Source organism: Chlorocebus sabaeus, chromosome 12 (assembly GCF_047675955.1).
Source record: "Chlorocebus sabaeus isolate Y175 chromosome 12, mChlSab1.0.hap1, whole genome shotgun sequence".
Lineage (NCBI taxonomy): Eukaryota > Metazoa > Chordata > Mammalia > Primates > Cercopithecidae > Chlorocebus > Chlorocebus sabaeus.
Genome location: NC_132915.1, coordinates 81,309,762 through 81,333,481, shown reverse-complemented (window position 1 = coordinate 81,333,481; position 23,720 = coordinate 81,309,762). Strand labels below are relative to the sequence as shown.

Sequence of the window (23,720 nt, the reverse complement as noted above, 5' to 3'; positions counted from 1 at the left end):
ATGTATACATATGTAACAAACCTGCATGTTGTGCACATGTACCCTAGAACTTAAAGTATAATAATAATTTAAAAAGTTTAAATAAGGGTATATAGCTGGTGAGAGATGGCTAGAATTTATATTGAGACTTACATGGCTTCAAAGTTGATGGGATTTTCTAAGTCTTCCTTAGGTGAACTATATTATGCTTCCAGAAATCGTAAATCACTGCTTAGTGGTTCTCTACTGAGGGTGAGGAGGGCAGCAAAGACTTTGAAAAATATCTTCAAGGGATTCTTATCCTCCACTCCCTCACCCTCCCTGGCCTTTGAGCCATTGAATTAACCGAAAGCAAGCTAGGGCAAAGAGTGAAAACAAAACATGCTGAGAAACACACTTTTAAGCAGGCTTTCTGTAGAAATGGTTGGTTTTGGGAAATGTGTTTTCTCATTCATGGCTTTTACTTCCTTCGTTACAGGCCAAGCAGATAGAACTTCAGTTCACTATTGGCGAAGCCATTACCAGCGCTGCAATAGGAACTAGTTCTGTGGCTGCCCGAGATGCCTGGCTAGTGACTGAAGAGGAATATACTCCTCCTGCTGGTACCAAATATTCAACTAATCAATTTATAATTGTCAAGTAACCCTTTTTTGTTCTCGTTATTACATTTGAGGCAAAACCATTATACATTCCATATTACTTTTTTCAAATATGTATATCTGTTTTACCAATTTCATTCAGTCAAGAAAAATAGTTGGGTGAAGAAGACAGCATGAGGCTGGGCACAGTGGCTCATGCCTGTAATCTCAGCAATTTCAGAAGCCGAGGTGAGCGAATCACCTGAGGTCAGGAGTTAGAGACCAGCCCAGCCAACATGGTGAAACCCCATCTCTACTAAAAATAGAAAACTTATCTGGGCGTGGTGGCACAAGCCTGTAATCCCAGCTACTTGGGAGGCTGAGGCATGAGAATTTCTTGAACCTGGCAGGTAGAGGTTGCAAGTGAGCTGAGATCATGCCACTACACTCGATCCTGGCCAACAGAGTAAGACTCTGTCTCAAAAAAAAAAAAAAAAGACAGCATGAAATTAGTAACTTATTTTTCTGACCCTTTGGCAAGCAAGCAGGGGAGTCAGCTCTGGATCACCTTGAAGCTTGTGCTCTTTTCATGAGGATTTATGTATTTAGCCAGTTTCAGAATTCAAGGTATAGTTGTTTCCAGATGATGTGTCCTTTAATCCCTTATTACATAATTAAACCTCAGTGCCTTCTGCTAGCGCTCCAGGTACACTGGCTTTTAGTGGCAGCATATAGTTGAGGGAACATGTGGTTTCTGACTTTATGTTTTATATATTATGATTTCAAATTTATTGTGGTTTGATTTGAATTTGGAATTGAAAATATATTTTAGTATTTGAGCTAGAATAAAAAAAAATTTAAACAGAAGGAAAAGTCACCAAGTTTTTATATTTTATTCTCTCAATTGAGGAAATTAAAAGATAGTATTCTCGTGGTAACATTTTATTGTATATTGTGTTCCATCATGAATAATGCATTAATTTAGTTATTGCACTTAGTGTTACAGTTAACACTTCACTCCACGTTAATGCGTTCACTTATTATTTCATTAGCCACCATAAAGAGATTTAAAGGAAATAGAAAAACACACTTTTGCTTGCACTGTAATGAGAACTGTGGATTGACAGAAGCTGAATCCGAGTCAGTTCTTTGAGGTTTTCCTTTGAACACACGTGAAGCAAGGCAAGGAGCAGTTTGTATAGAAGGAAGACGGTAAGGAAGGAAAGCGACATTGTTAGCAAGAAGACAACCAAATCTGAGGTGGGAATTTTCAGGTTGCATGTGAGAGGTGGTAACAGAGGCTTGACAGCAGGGAGGGCTCACACTGAGGAGTGGGTTTGCTGTGAGAGGCATGTTTCTGACTCCATGGGTTTTTACATAGTGACTTAACAAGTCAAGGTTAGTAGAGAGGTATCTATGCCAGTCTTCATTCTCTGAACTCTTGTATTGCCTCAAACTCTTCTTGGAAGATTGCATCCTGCTTGGCTTTTTACTCATCCAAAGGAATCTCAGATTGTCCATTCAATGTTGAAGTTCTATTTTTTTCTGTTTTGGGAAAGGAGAACATAAAATATTGTGGAGAAGGGAGGGTTGATGAATCTTTGATGTGAATTTTGATCATGCATGTTCTATGTCATTCTCATCTGAGTGCTACTCGGCCTTTGGATGTTGTTGTTGGTTACAGTGTACCAATCTTGCTGTGAGTAGAATGAACAGCATTTGAGAAGCCAGTTAGGGCCCAGGTCTTAGCCATCTTAACATCTGTACATATTATCCCAGGCATGTTATGGGAATCTAGTAAGGACTTGTTGGTTTTGTAATTGTAGTTACCCAGATAGCAGAACTGCTGGCAGCTAGAGTTGTGGTTATGGGAATTAAAAGAAGGGATTCTGACTCTGAGAACTGGAGTAATGTGATCAGCGAGGAACTGTGAAGGGATGAGGGTTGGAGGGGAATTAACCATGTCATGTACTGCCAGTGTATCAACTAAGGTGAGAATTGAGAAACCATCATTGAACTTAGCAACAGGAAAGTCATTCGTGATTTCTATGACTAATTTCTATGGAGAAGAGAAGGTAAAAGGCTGATTTGGAGTGGGCTCAAGGAAAGAGAAGAGCAAAGTTTGAACATGAGTTTAAACAACTGTTTTGAAGGGTCTTAATGTAAATCAGTGATTTGTCACTGGAGGAGTGAGATTTTTGCCCCACAGAGGACATTTGGTGATGTCTAGACACTGGGGAGGGTGGGTGCCACTGGTCTCTAGTGGGTGAAGGCACAGGATGCTGCTAGACATCCTGCAGTATATAGCACAGCTCTGTATAATAAAAAATTATCCAGCTACAATGTCAGTAGTGTTGAGCTTGAGAAACCCTGCAGTAATAAAGGAAAGGAGAAAAACAGTATGGTAGTTGGAGGAGGAAAGTAAGTGCAAAAGAAGTTTGTTTTTAGATAGAAGATGAGAAATGTCTAGTAGACAAAGAAAAATTGCTAAAGAGTAGGGATAAGTTTTCATTCTCAGGAACTAAAAAGTTACTCGAGTATCTTTGAAATGTAATTTTGTTAACACTAGGTTCTAGAGTGAATAATTATTGATTCCTTCAGCAACTTTAAACACCTTAGTCATTTAGATTTTAATATGGGATTGTTATGCAAATATTGATTTCAATTTAATTTTTTCAGGAAACTATGTTGAATTATTTTAATTCTTTGTTATTTTTCTTTGCTTTTCCCCAGGAGCCAAAGTGAATGATGTGGTTCCATGGGTGTTGGATGTGATTTTAAATAAACATATCATCAGCCCCAACCCACATGTGAGGCAAGCAGCCTGCATCTGGCTCCTTTCCCTTGTGAGGAAGCTAAGTACCCACAAAGAAGTGAAGGTGAGCCATGCTGTCTGTAGTCAGCCCTGTTGGAAACCAGTTTTATAAGTAGCAAGGAAAGCATATGAGGGTGAAGGTCATTAACCAATAGTAGGTATTTTGAAATACATTGTACATGAAGGAATGAAGAATGGTGGCCTGATATGTATAGGCTAGAAGATGATTCTAGACTTGAAGGTATAAAGTCAGAAGTGCTTGAGATGGGGAAGCTCAGTTAGGGCAGTGGTCAGCTTGCGTGTGTTAGACTACCCGTAAGTGGTGCAGCTCCAGGTGATTTGGGCCACCTGTAAAGATAAGAGCAAAACAGCGATTGTAACTGGCTTGGATAATAAGACTACAAATTTTGTGCACGGTGAGAGCAAGACTCTTACTCTCTCAAAGAGGTAGAGTTTCAGTGTTCTAATGCCTTTTTTCTTCTTTCAGTCTCATCTTAAAGAAATTCAAAGTGCGTTTGTTTCAGTTCTATCAGAAAATGATGGTAGGTTGTTGGTTAATATTTGATTTCTAAACTTTATTGAACTTGTGTTTTAAATGTTGAAAAACCTGGATTAATGAACATAAAAGAAAACTTTCTTAAGCTGTGTAATCAAAACAATTATTAAACCTTATTTGTTAGCAGTAAGGATAAGCGTTATGTTAATGGCTTGGAAACCAAAATTTCTAGTTAGAATATAGGAAACTTAGATTCTTTTTTATTTATTGGTTTATATTAGAACATGTTCCTCAACTCTGCATTTTAAAATGGAGCCGAGACCTTCTTTAGTCTCTCTCATAATAGCTTTTTTCTACCTCTGGTTACTTTTCCTCTCTGATTTAAGCTAGGAGAGAGTGAACGTATATGTGTTAAATCTTTCAATAGTAGCTTTGTTTTATAACTTGTTTTAAACATATGGTCTTGTATTGACTTTTAAAAGTTAGGTCTGAGTGTATTGAGATCTTGTGAGGCTGTTTTCTCTCTGATGTGTATGACTTACAGCCCGTGGATGATCTGTCACTGCACTGTCCAGTGACACTGTGTAGGTCCATCAGTATTGTCTAGGTTTGTGAACTGGATCTTCTCTGAAGGTGGTTCTCATTTACAGTAACTTATGTATGGTGCCATGTCCACTGAAATGATTTATTATTATTTTTAATAAAATAGGCATGTTGATTCTGTTTTTATATCTTTACTTTGATATCATTTTGGGTCAGTGTTAACTTTTTAAAGCTTTTGATTTCATAGCAAGCAGACAAAATTTTTTTAAAGTAATACAATCTTGTCTGACTTTCTTGTAGAACTTAGCCAAGATGTTGCATCAAAGGGCCTTGGGTTGGTTTATGAACTAGGCAATGAACAAGATCAACAGGAATTGGTTTCTACACTTGTAGAAACACTTATGACTGGCAAAAGGTATGGTGAACTTGAAAATTTTAGATTCAAGCCCATAGAGGAAGTCTATACACATAGTGAGAATATGCTGGAGAAGGAAGATTCAGCTTTCCATTTTTTCATTTATGAAGCCTTTTCTAAATTGCAAGTCCGTAATTGTTGTGCTGTGGATAGCACAATTATTCCAGTGTATACTGTTAACTTTAGGAGCATGCCACTAGGTCAAGCTTTGAAAGTTTAATGATCTCAGACAATTAATGTATTGGATTAGAAAAATGCCTTAATTACTGTTGGCTAAATGGAAGGTAAGATACGGAGAAGAAGCTTGCATATCATTCATAGTCTAATCTGTGAAGAGTGTGAGGGGAAATCATCTGTGTAAGGGATTGCTGCTTTATGTTTCCTCCATTGTAGGAAGGATAGTTTTTCATGTGCTACCACATTTAATCCAGGGGAAATTATGTGAAATGTCTTTTTCATCTGTTAATTTGTTCATTCTGGATTCATCTTACAAAATTTGCAGCCTCATGGAAAGGACTTTTTTTTTTTTTTTGTCTTTTTGTGACGGAGTCTTGCTCTGTTGCCTAGGCTGGAGTGCAGTGGCCTGATCTCGGCTCACTGCAGCCTCTGCCTCCCTGGTTCAAGCGATTCTCCTGCCTCAGCCTCCTGAGTAGCTGGGACTACAGGCGTGTGCCACCATGCCCGGCTAATTTTTTGTATTTTTAGTAGAGATGGGGTTTCACTGTATTAGCCAGGATGACCTCGAACTCCTGACCTAGTGATCCGCCCACCTTGTCCCCCCAAAGTGCTGAGATTACAGGCATGAGCCACCACGCCTGACCGGAAAAGACTTTTATATCTTGTGCACAGTAAATGATAGGAAGTTTTATCACTTTGTAAATGAATTGCATTGGCTAGTTGAATGTTGGTATGAAAAGCTTGAAGCTTATTGCAATTCTTATTTTGGTTTAGAGTTAAACATGAAGTTTCTGGAGAGACAGTGGTATTTCAAGGGGGAGCACTTGGCAAAACGCCAGATGGGTAAGTACGCTAAATCCATTGAATGGTAAACATCTTTAAATATATATATATGTATTTATTAGTCTGGTAAATACAGCAGTGATGAAGTTGATTTTCACCCGCTTAGGAAATGTTATCTATTGGTGGAAGAAGAAAACTTATATGGAAAGAAGACTGATGTCTTTTTTTTTTTTTTTTTTTTTTTTTTGAGATGGAGCCTCACTCTTGTTGCCCAGGCTGGAGTGCAATGGCTTAATCTTGGCTCACTACAACCTCCCCTTCCTGCGTTCAAGCGATTCTCCTACCTCAGCCTCCCAAGTAACTGAGATTACAGGTGCCTGCCACCACGCCTAATTTTTGTGTTTTATTAGAGATGGGGGTTTCACCATGTTGGTCAAGCTGCTCTCGAACTCCTGACCTCAAGTGATTCACCCACCTCAGCCTCCCAAAGTTCTGGGATTACAGTTGTGAGCCACCGCGCCTGGCAGGCTGATGTCTTAATGAGTGTCCTGGGAAACAAACTCTGAGATAGAGATTTCTTTGTGGGAAATTTACTGGGGAGTGCTCTAGGGATCACTGTGGGGGCATGAGGAAGCAGGATAGGGCCTATGACTGAGGGAAGGCTGAACTGCTGCCATCGTTTCAGTGGATACCAGCCTCTTGAGGAGCTCTGAGCTGGCGTGGGTGGCCTTTCGGAGTTGTTCTGCTTTGAGGCATGAAGCCTGGCCCTTTATGTGCCCTCAGTGACCAGCCATTCGTGGTGGGCTGCTGCATGGGAGCCCATGATGTTGGGCTCTCAAGGCAGTTGGGGAAGACTGACTAGGCCAAGAGGTCAGCTCTCAGGCAGCTGAGTCCTGCGGAACACTGGAAGTGTAGCTAGGCGCACCCACTGCCACTTGTTTTTGGGTGGGTGTAATTCTTTATCTTAGAGGCCACTACTTTAGCATTTAAAATAAATTTCTTGAGCTTGACCTCCTTTATTTTATCATGCTTTATTTCTGTGGATCGTTAGGCAAATCTTTGCTGTTTGCAGGGCCTTGCTGTGGTGTCCCACACGAGCCTGCTTCATTGTTGTCTGCAACAGGAGAAAGCTGCAGTTTGTTCTGTCGTTGATGTTCCCCTACAGTACACTGTTATCACATCAAAAGTTGTTTTCATTCTACTTACTCTCCTTGTAGACTCCTTCTAAGTTTTTAAAAAAGTGCTTACATTTTACAAAATAACAAAAAGATTAGATATATTTGTTTAGAGGAAAGTTAACAAGACTCAAGTTAATCAGGGTTAGAGTGGTCTAGCTTAGAAAAGACTTAGGGAAGACAGATGTTGTCTTCACATGACTCTCTTATGATCATGTGAGATTATGCATAACATAATGGAGAATTAATGAGTTGCATCCCCAGGTGGTGAGGGGACCACTTCTATGGACTTAGAGGTGCATTTAGGTCATTTATCAGCAGCAATGTAGAGGAGCTTAGGAATTGCTGATAGTTGAATTAGGTGACTTTTTATATTCTTCCCAACCTGTTTCCTGTCTCCATGGTGATAAGATAACTCAATATTAGAAACTGAGTGAAAATTTGATTTTAATATGTCCTAGCAATATTGATGATGTAATTTTTTAGGCTGGAGAGAGAGAAGTATATTATTGCCTGCCTCTTTTTCTTTGTTTCCAAGTCAGGGCCTTTCTACCTACAAGGAACTTTGTTCTCTGGCAAGTGATCTTAGCCAGCCAGATCTGGTGTATAAATTTATGAATTTAGCCAACCATCATGCAATGTGGAACTCTAGGAAGGTAAGTTGCTATCACTGGACAATTACTATTATTTTTTCCTGCAAACCAAACATGCTACATTGGCAGACAGTGGCAAATGATATACAGTGCATTTTGTGAAAGTATGTGCCTGATAAGAAAGCTGAACCCCACATAGCTACTATTGATTGGAAAGCCCAGTAAATCAGGCTGTATTTAGGCATAAGTTTGAGAGGGAGAATTTTTTGCTGTGTTAGTATTTTACTATAATGGGTGCATCTGAGTCACTTCAGCCTATTACTATTTTTAGGGTGCTGCTTTTGGTTTTAATGTAATTGCTACCAGAGCTGGAGAGCAGCTGGCTCCTTTTCTGCCTCAGCTAGTTCCTCGACTTTATCGTTACCAGTTTGATCCCAACCTTGGCATTCGACAGGCCATGACAAGTATTTGGAATGCGTTGGTCACTGACAAATCCATGGTAAGTGTCTGTGAACCCTGTGTTAGGAAAACACTGTAGATTGTCCAAGGTCATGCATGGGATTTAAACCCAGTGCCCATCTTCCTTTCTACTTTTTATACTTACTTGTTTAAACAAGCAAATTGTCTTTCATTCCATGCTTTCTTCCTACTTTCAAGGTATCAAAGATGTGTATGGCAACATTTATTAAAATCTCCAAAATGGAAACCATCTAAATGTCCGCTGGGAAGATGGTTAAGGAAATGATCATATATTCACACGAATGGAATAGTAAACGTGGAGAGGGATCATTGACGCAGTGGAGAGTGGGTTGTGGCCCCACCTCCAGCGAATTCAGTTAGGTGGGGAGACATACAAGGAAACAGGCAGTTGCCATTTTGTTTTCTCTGTTGGTGTCCTCTCATCTGGCTGTTAATCATGTTCCATCCCACTTTTAGATACTAAGATTTCTCAGGGCTTGTCTCTGAGTATCTTTTTGTTCTCTGAGCTTTTTCTGTATCAATCAGTTCCAAGGCATATAAATGTCATCTTTATTGTGAAAGTTCCCAATCTTACAGTTTTGGTCCAGATATCACTTGCACTTTAGACTCGCACATGTAACTGTTTACTTGACATTTTCACTTCAGTGTTGTTTCAGAATACCATAAACCCAACATGCCCAGAATAGGACTTAAAAAATAACCTTCCCCCTCTATTCTCACTGTTCACCTATTTGCCCAAGCCAGAAAACTTGGTGTCATACTTTATTTTGCGCTGTGTCTCACCACCACCCCTAATTGAATCTAGTAGCAAATTCTGTTGATTCTGCTTCCAGAGTATTCCTTGAATCCACTCTCTTCTTTCCCTAATTCTTTCCTGATGAACAGGTCATCATCGTCTTTTTTTTTCCTCTTTGCCTTTCTTCATTTAATTATCTACATAGTAGCAAAAGTGATTTTTAAAAATGAAAATTAGATTGTGCCATTTTGGATTAAGATCCTTTAGTAGCTTTATAGCCTCACTTTAAATAAATTCCATGATCCTTACTATATCTTACAAGTCCCTGCCCGTAATGTGGCCCCTTCCCATCTCACCTGTCTGGTACTGGGCTGAATATGTTTCTATTCATGGTGGTAGGTACTTGAGGGTTCAGCTTTGAAGACTCAGTGAGTTTTGCTTGCTCCAGGAGAACATGTGGCACTTCTGGGTCAGCCAAGATCTAATAGGCCAATGGGCTTTGTAGGTCTGAGCTCAGGACACAGGCCTAGACCCTTGAGACGTGAGTGTCATCTCTGTGAGTGAAAGGATTAAGCCACAAGTGTGGATGAGATCATCCATGGAGAATGTTGAGAGAAGCAGACATAGGAAGACCTCAGTTTGTTATTTACCTCTTTGTCTTGGTTTTCTTACATGTAAGTAAGGATAACAAAACCTTTCCTACCTATAAAAGTGGAAAAGCCATAAATTTTTGAGAATGTCAGCATTGGTATAAAAGTGATTCTACCATTATTTTCTCATTATTACCAAGTTGCTAAGTGTATATCAAAACAGCACAGAGGCTTAAAAAGTAAAACTCATCTTTCATTCTGAACAGTCATGAGCCAGGCACTGGGTAAGGTACTGGGGATAAAAAGATGAGTAAGACACTGTCCCTCAGTAACTGCACTGATAATGGGTGAGACACTGTCCCTCAACTAACTGCACTGATGATGAGTGAGACACTGTCCCTCAACTAACTGCACTGATGATGAGTAAGACTCTGTCCCTCAACTAACTGCACTGATGATGAGTGAGACACTGTCCCTCAACTAACTGCACTGATGATGAGTGAGACTCTGTCCCTCAGTAACTGCACTGATAATGAGTGAGACTCTGTCCCTCAGTAACTGCACTGATAATGAGTGAGACACTGTCCCTCAACTAACTGCACTGATGTTGAGTGAGACTCTGTCCCTCAGTAACTGCACCGATGATGAGTGAGACTCTGTCCCTCAGTAACTGCACTGATGATGATGAGACTCTGTCCCTCAGTAACTGCACTGATGATGAGTGAGACTCTGTCCCTCAGTAACTGCACTGATGATGAGACTGTGTCCCTCAGTAACTGCACCGATGATGAGTGAGACTCTGTCCCTCAGTAACTGCACCGATGATGAGTGAGACTCTGTCCCTCAGTAACTGCACTGATGATGAGTGAGACACTGTCCCTCAGTAACTGCACCGATGATGAGTGAGACTCTGTCCCTCAGTAACTGCACCGATGATGAGTGAGACTCTGTCCCTCAGTAACTGCACCGATGATGAGTGAGACTCTGTCCCTCAGTAACTGCACTGATGATGAGACTGTGTCCATCAGTAACTGCACTGATGATGAGTGAGACTCTGTCCCTCAGTAACTCTACTGTCCTGTGCAGTAACTGCACCTGACCCCCTTGACGGTCTCCAGTATAGTGGAACAGTGCAGTTATTGAATGGTTTTGTGTGATGCTCCTTCAGAAGGTGCTACGGGAACAGAGAGGAGAGTACCCAAGCCAGTCTTCTCTGAGAAAGAATGGCTAATATGAACCTTGAGGGACAAGTAGGAGTTAGCCAAGCAAGTAGGACCTGGGAAGGGGATTGTAGGTAGAGGTGGCATGTGCCAAGGAATGGAGGTGAGACAGAATATGGTACTTTTGGGTCTGGATGAGTCATGGAAGGCTTTGTGTGCACTTTGTGTGAAGCCCAGGTGATTGGACTTCATTCTTATGCACTGAGGAAAATAAGAGCATCAAATGTACATTTTAGAATGATCACCTGGCAGCTTTATAGCGACCAAAAGTGGGAAGAGGTTTGTGGGCTGAGTGGCCTAGAGAGACATGGAGGCTGTAAAATACAGAAACATGGGCAGTGTGGGTTACATGTGGTTAACCAGTGTGGTTAAGAGTTGAATAATTTGATTATTGATGGATTTTGCATTTTAAATTTTATCCTTTTGCTTTCCTTAGGTGGATAAATATTTGAAAGAAATTCTTCAAGATTTGGTTAAGAACCTTACAAGCAATATGTGGCGAGTTCGAGAATCCAGGTACCATTTTTAGGAATATAAGTTTAGTCAAATAAAACCAAATTTTTTTCCCTTCAAAATTTCCAGGTTTTATACTTTGTGCAAAAGGAATAAATTAAAACTACTAAAAAGCTGGCCGGGTGTGGTGGCTCACACCTGTGATCCTGGCATTTGGGGAGGCCGAGGTGGGTGGATCACCTGAGATGAGGAGTTCAAGACCAGCATGGGCAACATGGTGAAACCCCGTCTCTACTAAAAATACAAACATCAGCTGGGCCCAGTGGCGTGTGCCTGTAATCCGAGCTACTCGGGAGACTGAGGCAGGAGAATCGTTTGACTCCAGGAGGCAGAGGTTGCAGTGAGCCGAGATCGCGCCACTGCACTCCAGCCTGGGCGACAGAGTGAGACTCTGTCTCGAAACAAAACAAAACAAAAAACTACTAAAAAGCATATTTCTTGTTGGCTACGTTAGGTAGTTATTTTTCTTTAACTATTTAAGCTTTGGTTAAAGATTTTCCTAAATTGTCATAGTTTATATAAGTATGAAATCAAAGAAGTTGAAGATTACCTGTTAAATTGGTAGATACCAAGATATATTTTTGTACTCTCATGACTTTATAGGGTAGAATTTCTGTATACAAATTACATTCATTCAGTGCCCATTATGTACGTGGCAGTGTGCTAGGCCCTGGGGGCACACTGGTGAATAAAAAACGATGTGTCATCTCAAAGGGATTGTATTGTAGTTGTGGGAAACAAACATTTTATACTTGTAAATTCTATATATATATGGTATATTTGAGGGACCTGGAGAGAAGTCATTGCTGTTTTGGGGTGAGGGGATGAGAACTCGAATTAGAGGCAGAATCTGTTTTCTTTTTTTAGTGTAAACATTTCATAGTAAAATACTGACCTTCTTCTTCATATGTTGAAATGAAATTTTAATTTTCAGCTGTTTAGCTTTGAATGATTTATTGAGAGGAAGACCCTTAGATGACATCATTGATAAACTTCCAGAAATTTGGGAAACGCTTTTTAGAGTACAAGATGATATCAAGGTATTATAGAAATAAATCAGCATTTATACATACAAAAAGTTAAATTGAAATTATTAAAATATTTATGTTGTATATGTCAAAATTCCATTTCCAGGTAGAGATCAATGTTTTCCCCCAAAGTTTCGGTCTTAATGTGTCTGTGAAGTTGCAAGGTTGGGTATCCTTAGATCTAAATTAAATGGACTTGAAAAAAAAGGTGGCTGTATACCTTCTTTCAGTAGAGATCACATGATTCTGTTGGATTAGGGACAAATAACAGTTTTGAATATAGTAACAATATTTTGATCAGTTCTGTAAATGGGATTAATTATTCTCAAATAATGTGACCAATTCCTCTGAATTTTTCTTGGGCAATCTTAATTTTAGGTATTTTTGATATTTTACTCTTAAAATTAGGTACTTCAGTTTTACCTTTCTTTTTTATTTATTGGAGGATTTTAAGTGTTTCAGAATTCTCACATAGATCTTTACGTATTTACTTTTAAAATACATTTAGTTTTTCAACTCTTAATGGCTAAATTTATTAAGGTCAAAATAGGTTACAGTTAATGTTTAAAAATTAGTAGTATGGCATGGTAATGTGTTCCTTGATGGGCAGGGAGTCTAATGAGATACCAGTTTTTTTTTAACCTAATATGAAATGTAAGATTTTCCACCAATCTCTATAGGCTCTGAGGCAATTAAATTGCAAATTGTAGAGTAGATGATAGTGAAACTCTCTAACTTGTATGATCTCACACTTTTGTCATTTTTAGGAATCTGTACGAAAAGCAGCAGAACTAGCTCTGAAAACTCTGAGCAAGGTGAAAACTCCTGTCTTACATTGGGAATGGAGTGGGGCAGGGTTCTGGGTGACCATGACAATGATTTACTTATTGTCATAGGAAGTGACATATAGTTGCAGTATAATTGACTTCCTGTTGTAGTTCACTACTCTTAGAATGAATGAGAAAGCGAGTGCTGTAAACACTGTAATGCTGGTATGCTGAACAGAGTATACTTGTGGTCTCTTTAAATGGTGAAATTAAGATAAAACTTTGACTTAACCCTGAAGAGCATGTCACTCAGTTAGATCAAGCAACACCTGTCTTTTCTCTTGCTTTTGCTAGGTTTACATATAAAGCTACCTTTCATATCTGTGAGGTAAAGCTTTTTGAAACTAAATTATCTCCCACTTGAACTTGATTTTGTGATATATCAGGAACTTTACATTCTAGTTGCACAAACCTTGCCATAGGTCACAGAAATAGTAGAACCAGGTTTTAAATATAGGTGTTTTCTTGTTTCAGGTGTGATCTTGACCACTATATTGTGTGCACCCTGACGTTATTGATGATGATGATGATGATGATGATGATAACACTTTGAAACTTCTTTAATTTTTTTTAAATTTTTTTTTGTTTTTTGGAGACAAGGTCTCACTCTGTTACCCAGGCTGGTATGCAATGGTGTGATCACAAACTCACTGCAGTCTCGACCTCTCGGGCTCAGGTGATCCTCCCACCTCAGCGTCCTGGAGAGCTGGGACCACAGGTGTATGCCACCATGACTGGCTAATTTTTCATATTTTTTGTAGAGACAGGGTCTCTTCACGTTGCCCAGGCTGGTCTCAAACTTTTGGGCTCAAGCAATGCGCCTGCCTTGGCCTCCCAAAGTGTTGGGTTTATAGGTGTGAGCTACTGCACCCAGCCCTAAACCTTTTTTAGAGTGCTTTCTTACATATTTTCTCATTTGATCATCATCTGTTTTGTTCTGTATTTCACAAATTGGAGGACCAGTGCTTAGACAGTGAAATGCATTACCAGATTTTCTGTTTAGTTCTCGGCAGACCTAAGACTCAATCTCAGATCTCATTCCTCTGTGTCTCTGTAGTGTCAGAGAAAGTAGATTCACTTATTCTTCTCTGTGGATATGTGAAGTAGAAAGTCTTTTGTCAGATGAATGCTTTATTGGATGAGCGGTCACTTTCACTAATGTCCATGCTCTTTGTATGTGAGGTCTGTGTGAAAATGTGTGACCCTGCCAAAGGAGCAGCTGGCCAGAGAACCATCGCTGCCCTTCTGCCTTGCCTTCTGGACAAAGGAATGATGAGCCCCGTGACGGAAGTTCGAGCCCTCAGGTGTGCATCCGTTGATGAAATGAATGTATTGGATTTGCTCAGTTCCTAGAAATCGTGTTTCTTTCAAGGTTAGATTCTGGAAAATAATGGAGAAAGAGGTTTAGGAGAATGACCCTTGGGTCATTTGTGAAAACTTGTGAGACAGAATATTTTCACAGAAACATTCTCGTGAGACCTTGCTTTTGCCCAGCATTCTGAGTCAAGCATGTTTTTCTGTTGTCATCAGCCTCTGCTCCCAACAAGCACATCTTCCTATTACACTGCAGGTCCTCAGGAGCGTGCTGGTTCATGATAATATTTAGTAATATTTCACACATTATTAGATTTAAGACAAGCTGTTTACCACCTGCAATGATAAAATATTCAAAAAAAGTACTTATACTTTTAGTTATAATATATGGCTACTTTAAGTTAAAACCAATAGTGTAGGATTCTAGTTTGTATGTTTTGTTTGTTTTTAAACTACAGTGCTGTCTAGGAACTTTATCTGTTCCATTTTTATTTCACTCTTAAAAGTAGAACAAATTACTAATAATAGTGCCAGCAGTATTTCATGGCAAGTAGATAGTTGATGAGAGAAAGTTTTTTTTAGAAGGACTCACCTAACAACTGCAAAGGCAGATGCAACTAAGAGTATCACTTTGGCTGGGCACGGTGGCTCATGCCTGTAATCCCAGCACTTTGGGAGGCCGAGGTGGGCAGATCACCTGAGGTCAGGAGTTCGAGACCAACCTGGCCAACATGGAGAAACCCTGTCTCTGCTAAAAATACAAAAAAAAATTAGGTGTGGTGGCGCATGCATGTAATCCCAGCTACTTGGGAGGCTGAGGCAGGAGAATAGCTTGAACCTGGGAGGCGGAGGTTGTGGTGAGCCCAGATCGCACCATTGCACTCCAGCCTGGGCAACAAGAGTGAAACTCCGTCTCATACACACACAAAAAAGTATCACTTTTTGCTCTCCTCAGTAAAATCTAAGTAGTGATCATTAGATGCCCCTAAATCCACTGGGTGAATGGCTGACGAGAACTTTATAATGATTCAGGGCAACCAGACCTGAACTTACCAATCACTCCTCACAGCACAAAAAGACAACCAGTGCATCGTGATGTGATGGAATAGGACACACACAGCATTGCCTAGGAAGGATTCTGTGTGTGTGTGTGTTTTTACAAAATTGAACGTGGACTCAGTTTAGCCTGTAGATCTGTACAGGGGAGAGAGGAACATGTTAAATGACCTGACTGGAATACAGTTGAGGACAAATAAGAAAAAAAGAGGAGAGTGGAGACTGTTAAAAAAGATTTAAGAAATGCAGTAGATTGCAATGTATGAGTGAGCTTGGATCCTGATTCTAGCATGCCAACTGTTTAAGAAGCTAATGAAACAGAGACATTTGGATACTTGATATGGAAAAATCATCATATTTTTAAAGTGTGAAAATGGTATTATGATTATGATAAAGAACCTTTGTCTTTTAGATATTCATAGTGAAGTTTAGTTAAGGGATGTGCTTTCCAATGCAGTCACGCGTCACTTAGTGAATAGGATACTTCTGAGATGTGTCATTAGGTGATTTCATGGGTGTGCAAACATTAACATGAAGTTGGAAAAATGGTGCAGTTAGATTGCTTGATGCAGGGTTGCCACAAATCTGTTTACTTCATGTCTATGTCACATTTTGGTAATTCTTACAGTATTTCATACTTTGCATTACTGTTATATCTGTTTTGGTGGTCTGTGATCAGTGATGTTTGATGTTACTTTTGTAATTGTTTTGGAGTTGTATGAACTACACACATTTAAGATGGTGAACTTAATTGATCAATGTTGTGTGTGTCCTGATTGCTCCACTGAACAGCTGTTCCCCATCTCTCTCCCACTTCTCAAGTGTCTTATTCCCTGAGACACAACAATATTGGAATTGGCTAATTAATAACCCCACAATGCCCTCTGTCTAAATGAAGGGAAGAGTTGCCTGTCTCTCACTTTAAATAGAAAGCTAGAATTGATTAAGCTTAGTGAGGAAGGAATGTTGAAAGCTGAGATAGACTGAAAGCTAGGCCTCTTGTGCCAAACAGCCAAGTTGTGAATGTAAAGGAAATGTTCTTAAAGGAAGTTTAAAGTGCTATGTCAGCCAACACACAAATGATAAGAAAGCAAAACAGCCTTTTGCTAACAGGGAGAAAGTTTGAATATTCTGGATAGAAGATCAAATCAGCCACAAAATTCTCTTCAGCCAAAGCCTAATCCAGAGCAAGGCCCTAACTCTCTTCAATTCTGTGAAGTCTAAGAGAAGTAAGGAAGGTGCAGAAGAAAAGTTGGAAGCTAGCACAGGTTGGTTCATGAGGTTTAAGGAAAGAAGCTGTCTTCGTAACATAAAGATGCAAGGTGAGGCAGCAATTGCTGATATAGAAGCTGCGGCAGATTACCCAGAAGATCTAGCTACGATCTCTGATAAAGGTGTCTACACTCAACAACAGATTTTCAATGGAGATGAAACAGCCTTCTCTTGGCAAAAGATACCTTGTAGGATTTTCATAGCTAGAGAGAAGTCAGTGCCTGGCTGCAACGCTTCAAAGGCCAGGCCAACTGTCTTGTTAGGGGCTGATGCAGCTGGTGACTAAGTTGAAGCCAGTGCTCATTTACCATTCTGAAAATCCTAAAGCCGTAAGAATTCTGCTAAATCTGCTCTGTTATCTAGAAATGGAACAACACAGTCTGGATTACAGCTTATCTGTTACAGCATGGTTTACTGAGTATTTTTAGTCCACTGTTGAAGTCTACTGCTAAAAAAAAAAAAAAGAAGAAGAAAAAGCCAACCAAACAAAAAAAACAAAAAACAAATATTCCTTTCAAAGTATTACTGCTCATTGACAATGTGCCTGGTCACCCAAGAGCTCTGATAGAGAGGTACAAGGAAATGAATGTTTTCATGGCTGTTAACATAACACAACATCCATTCCAAAGCCCATGGATCAAGGTGTAATTTCAACTTTCAAGTCTTACTATTCAAGAAGTATATTTTGTAAGGCTAGAGCTGCCATTGTTAGTGATTCCTCTGATGGATCTGGGCAAAGTAAATTGAAAACCTTCTGGAAAGGGTTTATCATTGTAGGTGTCGTTAAGAACATTCATGATTCGTGGGAGGAGGTCAAAATGTCATTAATAGGAGTTTGGAAAAAGTTGATTCCAACTTTCATGGGTGACTTTGAGGAGTTCAAGATGTTAGTGGAGGAAGTCACTGCATACATGGTGGAAATAGTAAGAAAACTAGAATTAGAAGTGGGGCCTGAAGATGTGACTAAATTGTTGCAATCTCCTGGTGAAACTTGAACAGAAGAGGAGTTGCTTCTTATCTCAATGAGCAAAGAAAGTGGTTTCTTGAGATGCAAGCTACTCCTGGTGAATATTCTGTGAACATCGTTAAAATGACCACAAAGGATTTAGAATATTTCATAAACTTAGTTGATAAAGCAGCAGCAGGGTTGGAGAGGATTGACTCCAACTTTGAAAGACGTTCTAATGTGGGTAAAATGCTATCAAACTGCGTCTCATGCTACAAAGAAATATTTTGTGAAAGGAGGAGTTGATTGATACAGCAAATTTCATTGTTGGCTTACTTTAAGAAATTATGACAGCCACCCCAGCATTCAGCAATCACCACCAGTCAGTAGCCATCACCATTGAGGTAAGACCCTCCACCAGCAAAAAGATAATGACTTGCTGAAAGTTGAGATGATCAGTAACTAAGATATTTTAAAGTTAACTAATGTACTTTTAGATATAATGCTATTGCACACTTAATAGACTGCAATATAGTGTAAACAAAACTTTTATATGCACTGGTAAGCTAGAAAATTCATGTGGCTTTCTCTATTGTGGTGGTCTGAAACAGAACCTGCAATATCCCCAGGGTATTCCTGTATGATCTTATGGAACCACTGCTGGACATTGTGGTCTGTTGTTGTTGACTGAAATGTCTCATGCAGCACATAACTGTAATACAGTGGCGGGGGAATGGCGGCTGTATGTTTGGAGGAGGCATAAATGAAACAAAATTGATCAAATGTTGCTAATTGTTGAACTGGGTGGAGAATACATAGAATTTCATGTCTACTATAAATTCCTACCATAAAATTTCACCATAAATATAAATTCCTACTATAAATAAATACATGGAATTTCATTCCTACTATTAATGAAGGTAGGCTTTTCCTACTTTGTCATTCTTTCTACCTCTATATATGCTTGAAAGTTTCTTTAATAAAAGTTAAACAAAATGCCAAGACCAGGCTCTGTAACCATGTGACAATATGCTTTAATGCAGTGAACTGCAGAACAGCCTCATGGTGAGATTTGTAGGTCTTCTCACTTTTGTTAAAAGGACTCAGGAGTTGTGTTCCATATGTTTGTAGCATTAACACCCTTGTGAAGATCAGCAAAAGTGCAGGAGCCATGTTGAAACCACATGCACCAAAACTCATTCCAGCTCTGCTAGAGTCCTTGAGTGTATTGGAGCCCCAAGTTCTCAATTATTTGAGCCTCCGGGCAACAGAGCAAGAAAAGGTGAGTGGAGAGCCCTGTTAAGATACCAAGGTTCATTTGAATGACATTGTCACTACTCTTACCAGAACTCACCCTCTCTCACCACACGCAGTGTTTTACTATTTTTTGGAGAGAGGTTGTCAGCTCATACACTGTTTTGTGAATTGGATGAAAACTGACACTTCTATCTAAAAAATGAATTAACATTTGTTTAACATAGTTTTTTGTACATTTCAATTTTTTTTAGGGCTTGGATCTATACCTTCAGAGTCCTTCCATGGACTCCCTCGCCCTGTAAGCAAAGAGTATTTGCACCTAGACTTTGGCATATCTCAGAATCATTCTGCTTTGTAGGTGTAATAGAGTCACCTAGTCTGTGATCAAAGTCTTTTTTTTTTTTTTTTTTTTTTTTTTTTTGGAGACGGAGTCTTGCCCTGTCACCCAGGCTGGAGTGCAGTGGTGTCATCTCAGCTCACTGCAACCTCTGCCTCCCGGGTTCAAGCAATTCTCCTGCTTCAGCCTCCCGAGTAGCTGAGACTACAGGCAAGTGCCACCACACCCAGCTGATGTTTTTGTATTTTTGGTAGAGACGGGGTTTCACCGTGTTAGCCAGGATGGTCTCGATCCCCTGACCTCGTGATCTGCCCGCCTCGGCCTCCCAAAGTGCTGGGATTACAGGCGTGAGCCACCGCGCCCGGCCTGTTCAGTCATTTTTAAAAACTGCAGATGAGACATGTTTATTGTGAAAAGTTAATACAGAAGGATAGAAAGTTAATCCCACAGGAGGTCTCCCCATCACCACAGTATCATTCCCTGAGAAGCACCTGCTATCAGAAGTTCCCTCTGCCTTCTCTCAAATTCCTTTTTAATCATAGGCTACCAAACCAAGCAAACATACTAATTTAAAAATAGTATCAGACTGTGAATGTTGTTCTGATTTGTTTTTTAAATTAATAGAATATCATGTCTATATATACACATTCTTTTTAATGTATACATAGTGCTCTGCATGAGGTGATTTTGAATTTTTGGTGGAGAGGTTTTGCAACATCAAAGGTTTTAATTGTTCTTTTTTCTCCGTACCTTTGCCACTGTTGAATAATGTTTATCTGATAACAAGAATCTCATTTTTCTAATTTGCACTCTTTTCCTAGCATCGTCCATTGCCTTTTCATATCGTATTAGTCATTTATATTTCTTCTGTGATTGTGTTTATATTCCATGCCTATTTTTCTATTTGACTTTTTAATTTACATTTTTTATTAGAACTATTAAACACTGTTATATACAACATATTTCCTCTGTTCACTATTTGCTCTTTAACTTGCCTAAACTTCTCTAATAACTTACTCTCTTTACCCTTTGCCTCTAATATTGCTGCTGCTTATTTATTCATTATTTTTCCCTCTTTCAGCAGTAGACTTGCCCCTTCCTGGGTGTCCATAGGATGTTTACTAAGCATTGAGAATTTGGAAACATAAATTCTAGTCTAAACTTTGCAGCCCTAGGCAAGTCACTTGTGTATGACTTACTTTTCTCCTTTATCGTATCTGGATAGTATTAACCTCTCCTTCAGCATAGTTGTTAGATTAAAATACCTTTGTAGATATGAAGGTTGATTACAAAGTTAGAAGTACCCGTATAAAATTTTTTACTGCTTAGACACAATTTTAAAAACCTTAGAAATTTATTTAGTCAGTTCCTTTCTTTAGTGGATGGAGAACCTCAGGCTCAAGAAGGCTGGATGACTTGCCCACAGCCATACTATGCTGATTTCTTAACTATTATCTGAATTTTTCGCCTGTAGTGAGGTGCTGCTTCTCCTGGTAAGTTGTTGAGTATAGGTCAAAAGAAATTAGAGTTAGACTTAATGTGTGCCTTTGTTATAGCTACGGATTATTTTTTTTTAAAAGTTCTGTAATTTGGAAGTGAAAGTCTTTTATGGTGTTTGTGTGGATTATTCCTAATTAATTGAATGTGCCGAGTGACTTGAATTTCTGTTCTTTAGGCTGCGATGGATAGTGCTCGGCTTAGTGCTGCCAAATCCTCTCCGATGATGGAAACAATCAACATGGTGAGTGTCTTAAATAATGAGAGGGTTTGCTTACCTGGAAGTGTAATTCTTCAAAGTCTTCAGGCTACGTTAAATGAAGTAGAGACTTATGGGATGAGTCGAGCAGCTGTTGTGACTCCAGTTTTTTCTTAGTATATTTCTCTTTTCTTCTCTGTCACTAAGTGGAATAAATAGTTCCCCAAATACCAGAAACAGTTGATCCAAATTTGTGTTACAAGGGACAACAACATATTAAGAGCTCTGTATAAATTTACATCTGTAGTCTTTTGATCTGTGTATTTAGAAAGGTTCAGAGTTGTGCCTGTGCCTAATAGTTATCTTTGGGAGGAACTAGGAAAGTTACAAGCTGGAGGTATTTAATGAAGTAGGTAACATAAAGGTAGGTGAAGAGATTGGGCAATGTCGATATGTTGTTTTAGTCATAGGAAGGCATTTGCAGTAAAGAGCTGCTTGGCACTCTCAGGTTCTGATTTCTAAAGTTCCTGGAGTCTTGGTAAAGTTACTCTGTTGTGCACTCCTGGTAGTGGTTAGTTAGCTATGATTGTGTTTACTGGAAATTAGTTTTCTAAGCAGATCTATACCTTTAGCAGGGCTCTGAAGATATAGATCCAACCCCTAAAAAAATTGAAATGTACAAAAAACTATGTTAAACTGGACAAGAGAAGTAGTTATGTTTTAGTACCTGTTGGGGAACTGTTACCAAAATTTGGTCTAAGAATGTTGTATCTTTGTTGGATTATTGGGGGGAAATAAAAATGTAAAGAAATAGGAATAGTTGGTGAATACCATTTAGTTATATTCATTATTAATAGAAAACATGTTAATTGCATTTTCAAAAATAAAAGCCAGCAATTTATGGGAAAATTCACCTAAGAAATTGACTCATTAGAGGGGATTTGGTAGGGTAGGCCCACTGTAGAAGGTCAATTTTTAGTTTAGGTTTTTTATACTAAACATGGATTGATAAAGAGGAAGTAGGCCCGGAAAGATTCTTTATTCTTGAGTAACCATTATTTTCTTTTTTAGCAAATTGATGTTTTTCATTTTTTGGTTTGTTTTTAGTGTTGAATCACTGATGAATAATTTTTCTGTTTGTAGTACAGTGGTGGTTTTAATATTGAAATTAGAGCAGAATCAAACAGTGATTTTTCAACTTCATGTCAAATCCAGTGGGTACATGTTTGACAAGGGCAGTTTTTAATTGAAGATGTGGTCCTGACTTACTTGCCAAGGCTTACCTTTATATTTGTCCTTCTTCAAAAGTGCCTGCAATATCTTGATGTGTCGGTGCTGGGCGAGCTAGTTCCTAGGTTGTGTGAACTGATCAGAAGTGGTGTAGGTCTTGGAACTAAGGTAAGTGTACTTTTCACAAGAAGAAATGTGCATCTTCATTAGTTTAGGCCATAAGGATATAACAGCCATCATGTTTGAAATTCATGTTTTACCACAAAATCTAATATTATTATACACTAACCATTTTATTTCTGTGGTTGCACCGATAACTGAAAACATGTAACTGTTCCAGTAAGTATTGTCTTAACTTACTTAGTGGAATCATTTCTGTTCTCTGGGTGCCATGTACGTACCCTCTAGGTTGTCGTTCATTAGCAGTTCGTGGAAATGCACATCCAGTTATTAGGGCATGGATTGTTTTAGGTGTCAGTTGCATTTTTCAGAGAGGGGTCAGCAGTGTTTGAACAGAAAAACGTCTTCGTTTTCAAGATCTTTGAAGGATCAGATGCCCCCCCGCCCACCACCCTTTTAACAACAAATTAATAACTCACATTTTTTCTTATGACAAAATTAACACTTGCTGGTATTTTAAAATTTTAGCATTTATAGATTAGGAAAAAGTTAAAAATTGTCCAGAATTTTGCTATACAGAGATAACTGCTGTTAGTATTTTGGAGTGTTTCCTTCCGGTCTTTTCTGCACATGTATCTTCTGCAATGTCCTCTTCTAATGGCCCTGTGATACTCCACTGTATGGATGTAACATCATTTATTTTATTCCATCAGGGAACATCTGACTTGTTTTCAGTTTTTGAAAAAATAGTAAAGCACCGTGATGCTTTACGGTGATGAGGCATACCTGAAAATATTTAGTTAAATTTCTAGAAATGGAAATGTTAGCCCAGTGATAGACAAGATGACATATTTTGCTTTTCCAGAAGATTGTACCAGTTTTCTTTCTTTTTCACAATGTCTAAGATCTCCCATCTTTCTCTTGGGAGTTTAAAAAATAAAATCTCTGCATTACTAGTTTAAGAGTTTTCCTTTTTCTGTATTGAATCCTGGAGGGGGTATTAGGTTTCATGTATTTTATATGTTTAAATTTTTGGCACCTAAGCCAGTGGTTTGGTAGGTAGAACATTGTGACCATCAGATTTAGACCTTTGCTTTTGTAATCCTGTAGGGTGGCTGTGCCAGTGTCATTGTGTCATTAACTACTCAGTGTCCTCAGGACCTAACACCTTACTCAGGTGAGTTTGTCCAAGTGATGTGTGGTGATATTTTTGCACGGCCCTGTCTTGTGTGACAGTTTTAAAAAGGAAAAATAATTATCATTCAGACCTGCTTGTGATGCTGTGTGCCTTTTCTCCCTTCAGTCCCCTGGCCCCTTCATTTCTTTGTCTGCAGGAAGTGCAGGGTTTATCAAGTTTAGCAACTTTTCACTGTTCATAAACGTTTGATTGTTCCTTAGTGGTATATGGAGGTAAAAGTATCCTCTATTCCATAGGACTTATCATTGATAGCTGATTTTACGTCAGCATTTTTCTCTTCTTAGATTGGTTTCTAGACTAGGCTAATGTTCTTTATATACCTGGCTCTCGTTTTTGCAAATTTTTC

General features: G+C 39.0%; 1 protein-coding gene across 4 annotated transcripts in view; it reads left to right on the top strand.

The window, feature by feature from the left end:
* The window catches only part of ECPAS (Ecm29 proteasome adaptor and scaffold), a 124,579-nt gene that overhangs the window by 89,230 nt on the left and 11,629 nt on the right, over positions 1–23,720 (top strand). For all 4 annotated transcript variants that reach the window (XM_007968436.3, XM_007968435.3, XM_037983513.2 and 1 more), the window contains 15 exons: positions 458–581; positions 3,291–3,436; positions 3,860–3,914; positions 4,712–4,826; positions 5,778–5,846; positions 7,500–7,617; positions 7,886–8,053; positions 11,017–11,096; positions 12,028–12,133; positions 12,889–12,936; positions 14,131–14,252; positions 18,668–18,818; positions 20,806–20,871; positions 22,135–22,224; positions 23,287–23,353. In XM_007968436.3, coding sequence (XP_007966627.1) covers positions 458–581; positions 3,291–3,436; positions 3,860–3,914; positions 4,712–4,826; positions 5,778–5,846; positions 7,500–7,617; positions 7,886–8,053; positions 11,017–11,096; positions 12,028–12,133; positions 12,889–12,936; positions 14,131–14,252; positions 18,668–18,818; positions 20,806–20,871; positions 22,135–22,224; positions 23,287–23,353 — 1,525 coding nt within the window. The remainder of the gene's footprint in view (positions 1–457; positions 582–3,290; positions 3,437–3,859; positions 3,915–4,711; positions 4,827–5,777; positions 5,847–7,499; positions 7,618–7,885; positions 8,054–11,016; positions 11,097–12,027; positions 12,134–12,888; positions 12,937–14,130; positions 14,253–18,667; positions 18,819–20,805; positions 20,872–22,134; positions 22,225–23,286; positions 23,354–23,720) is intronic.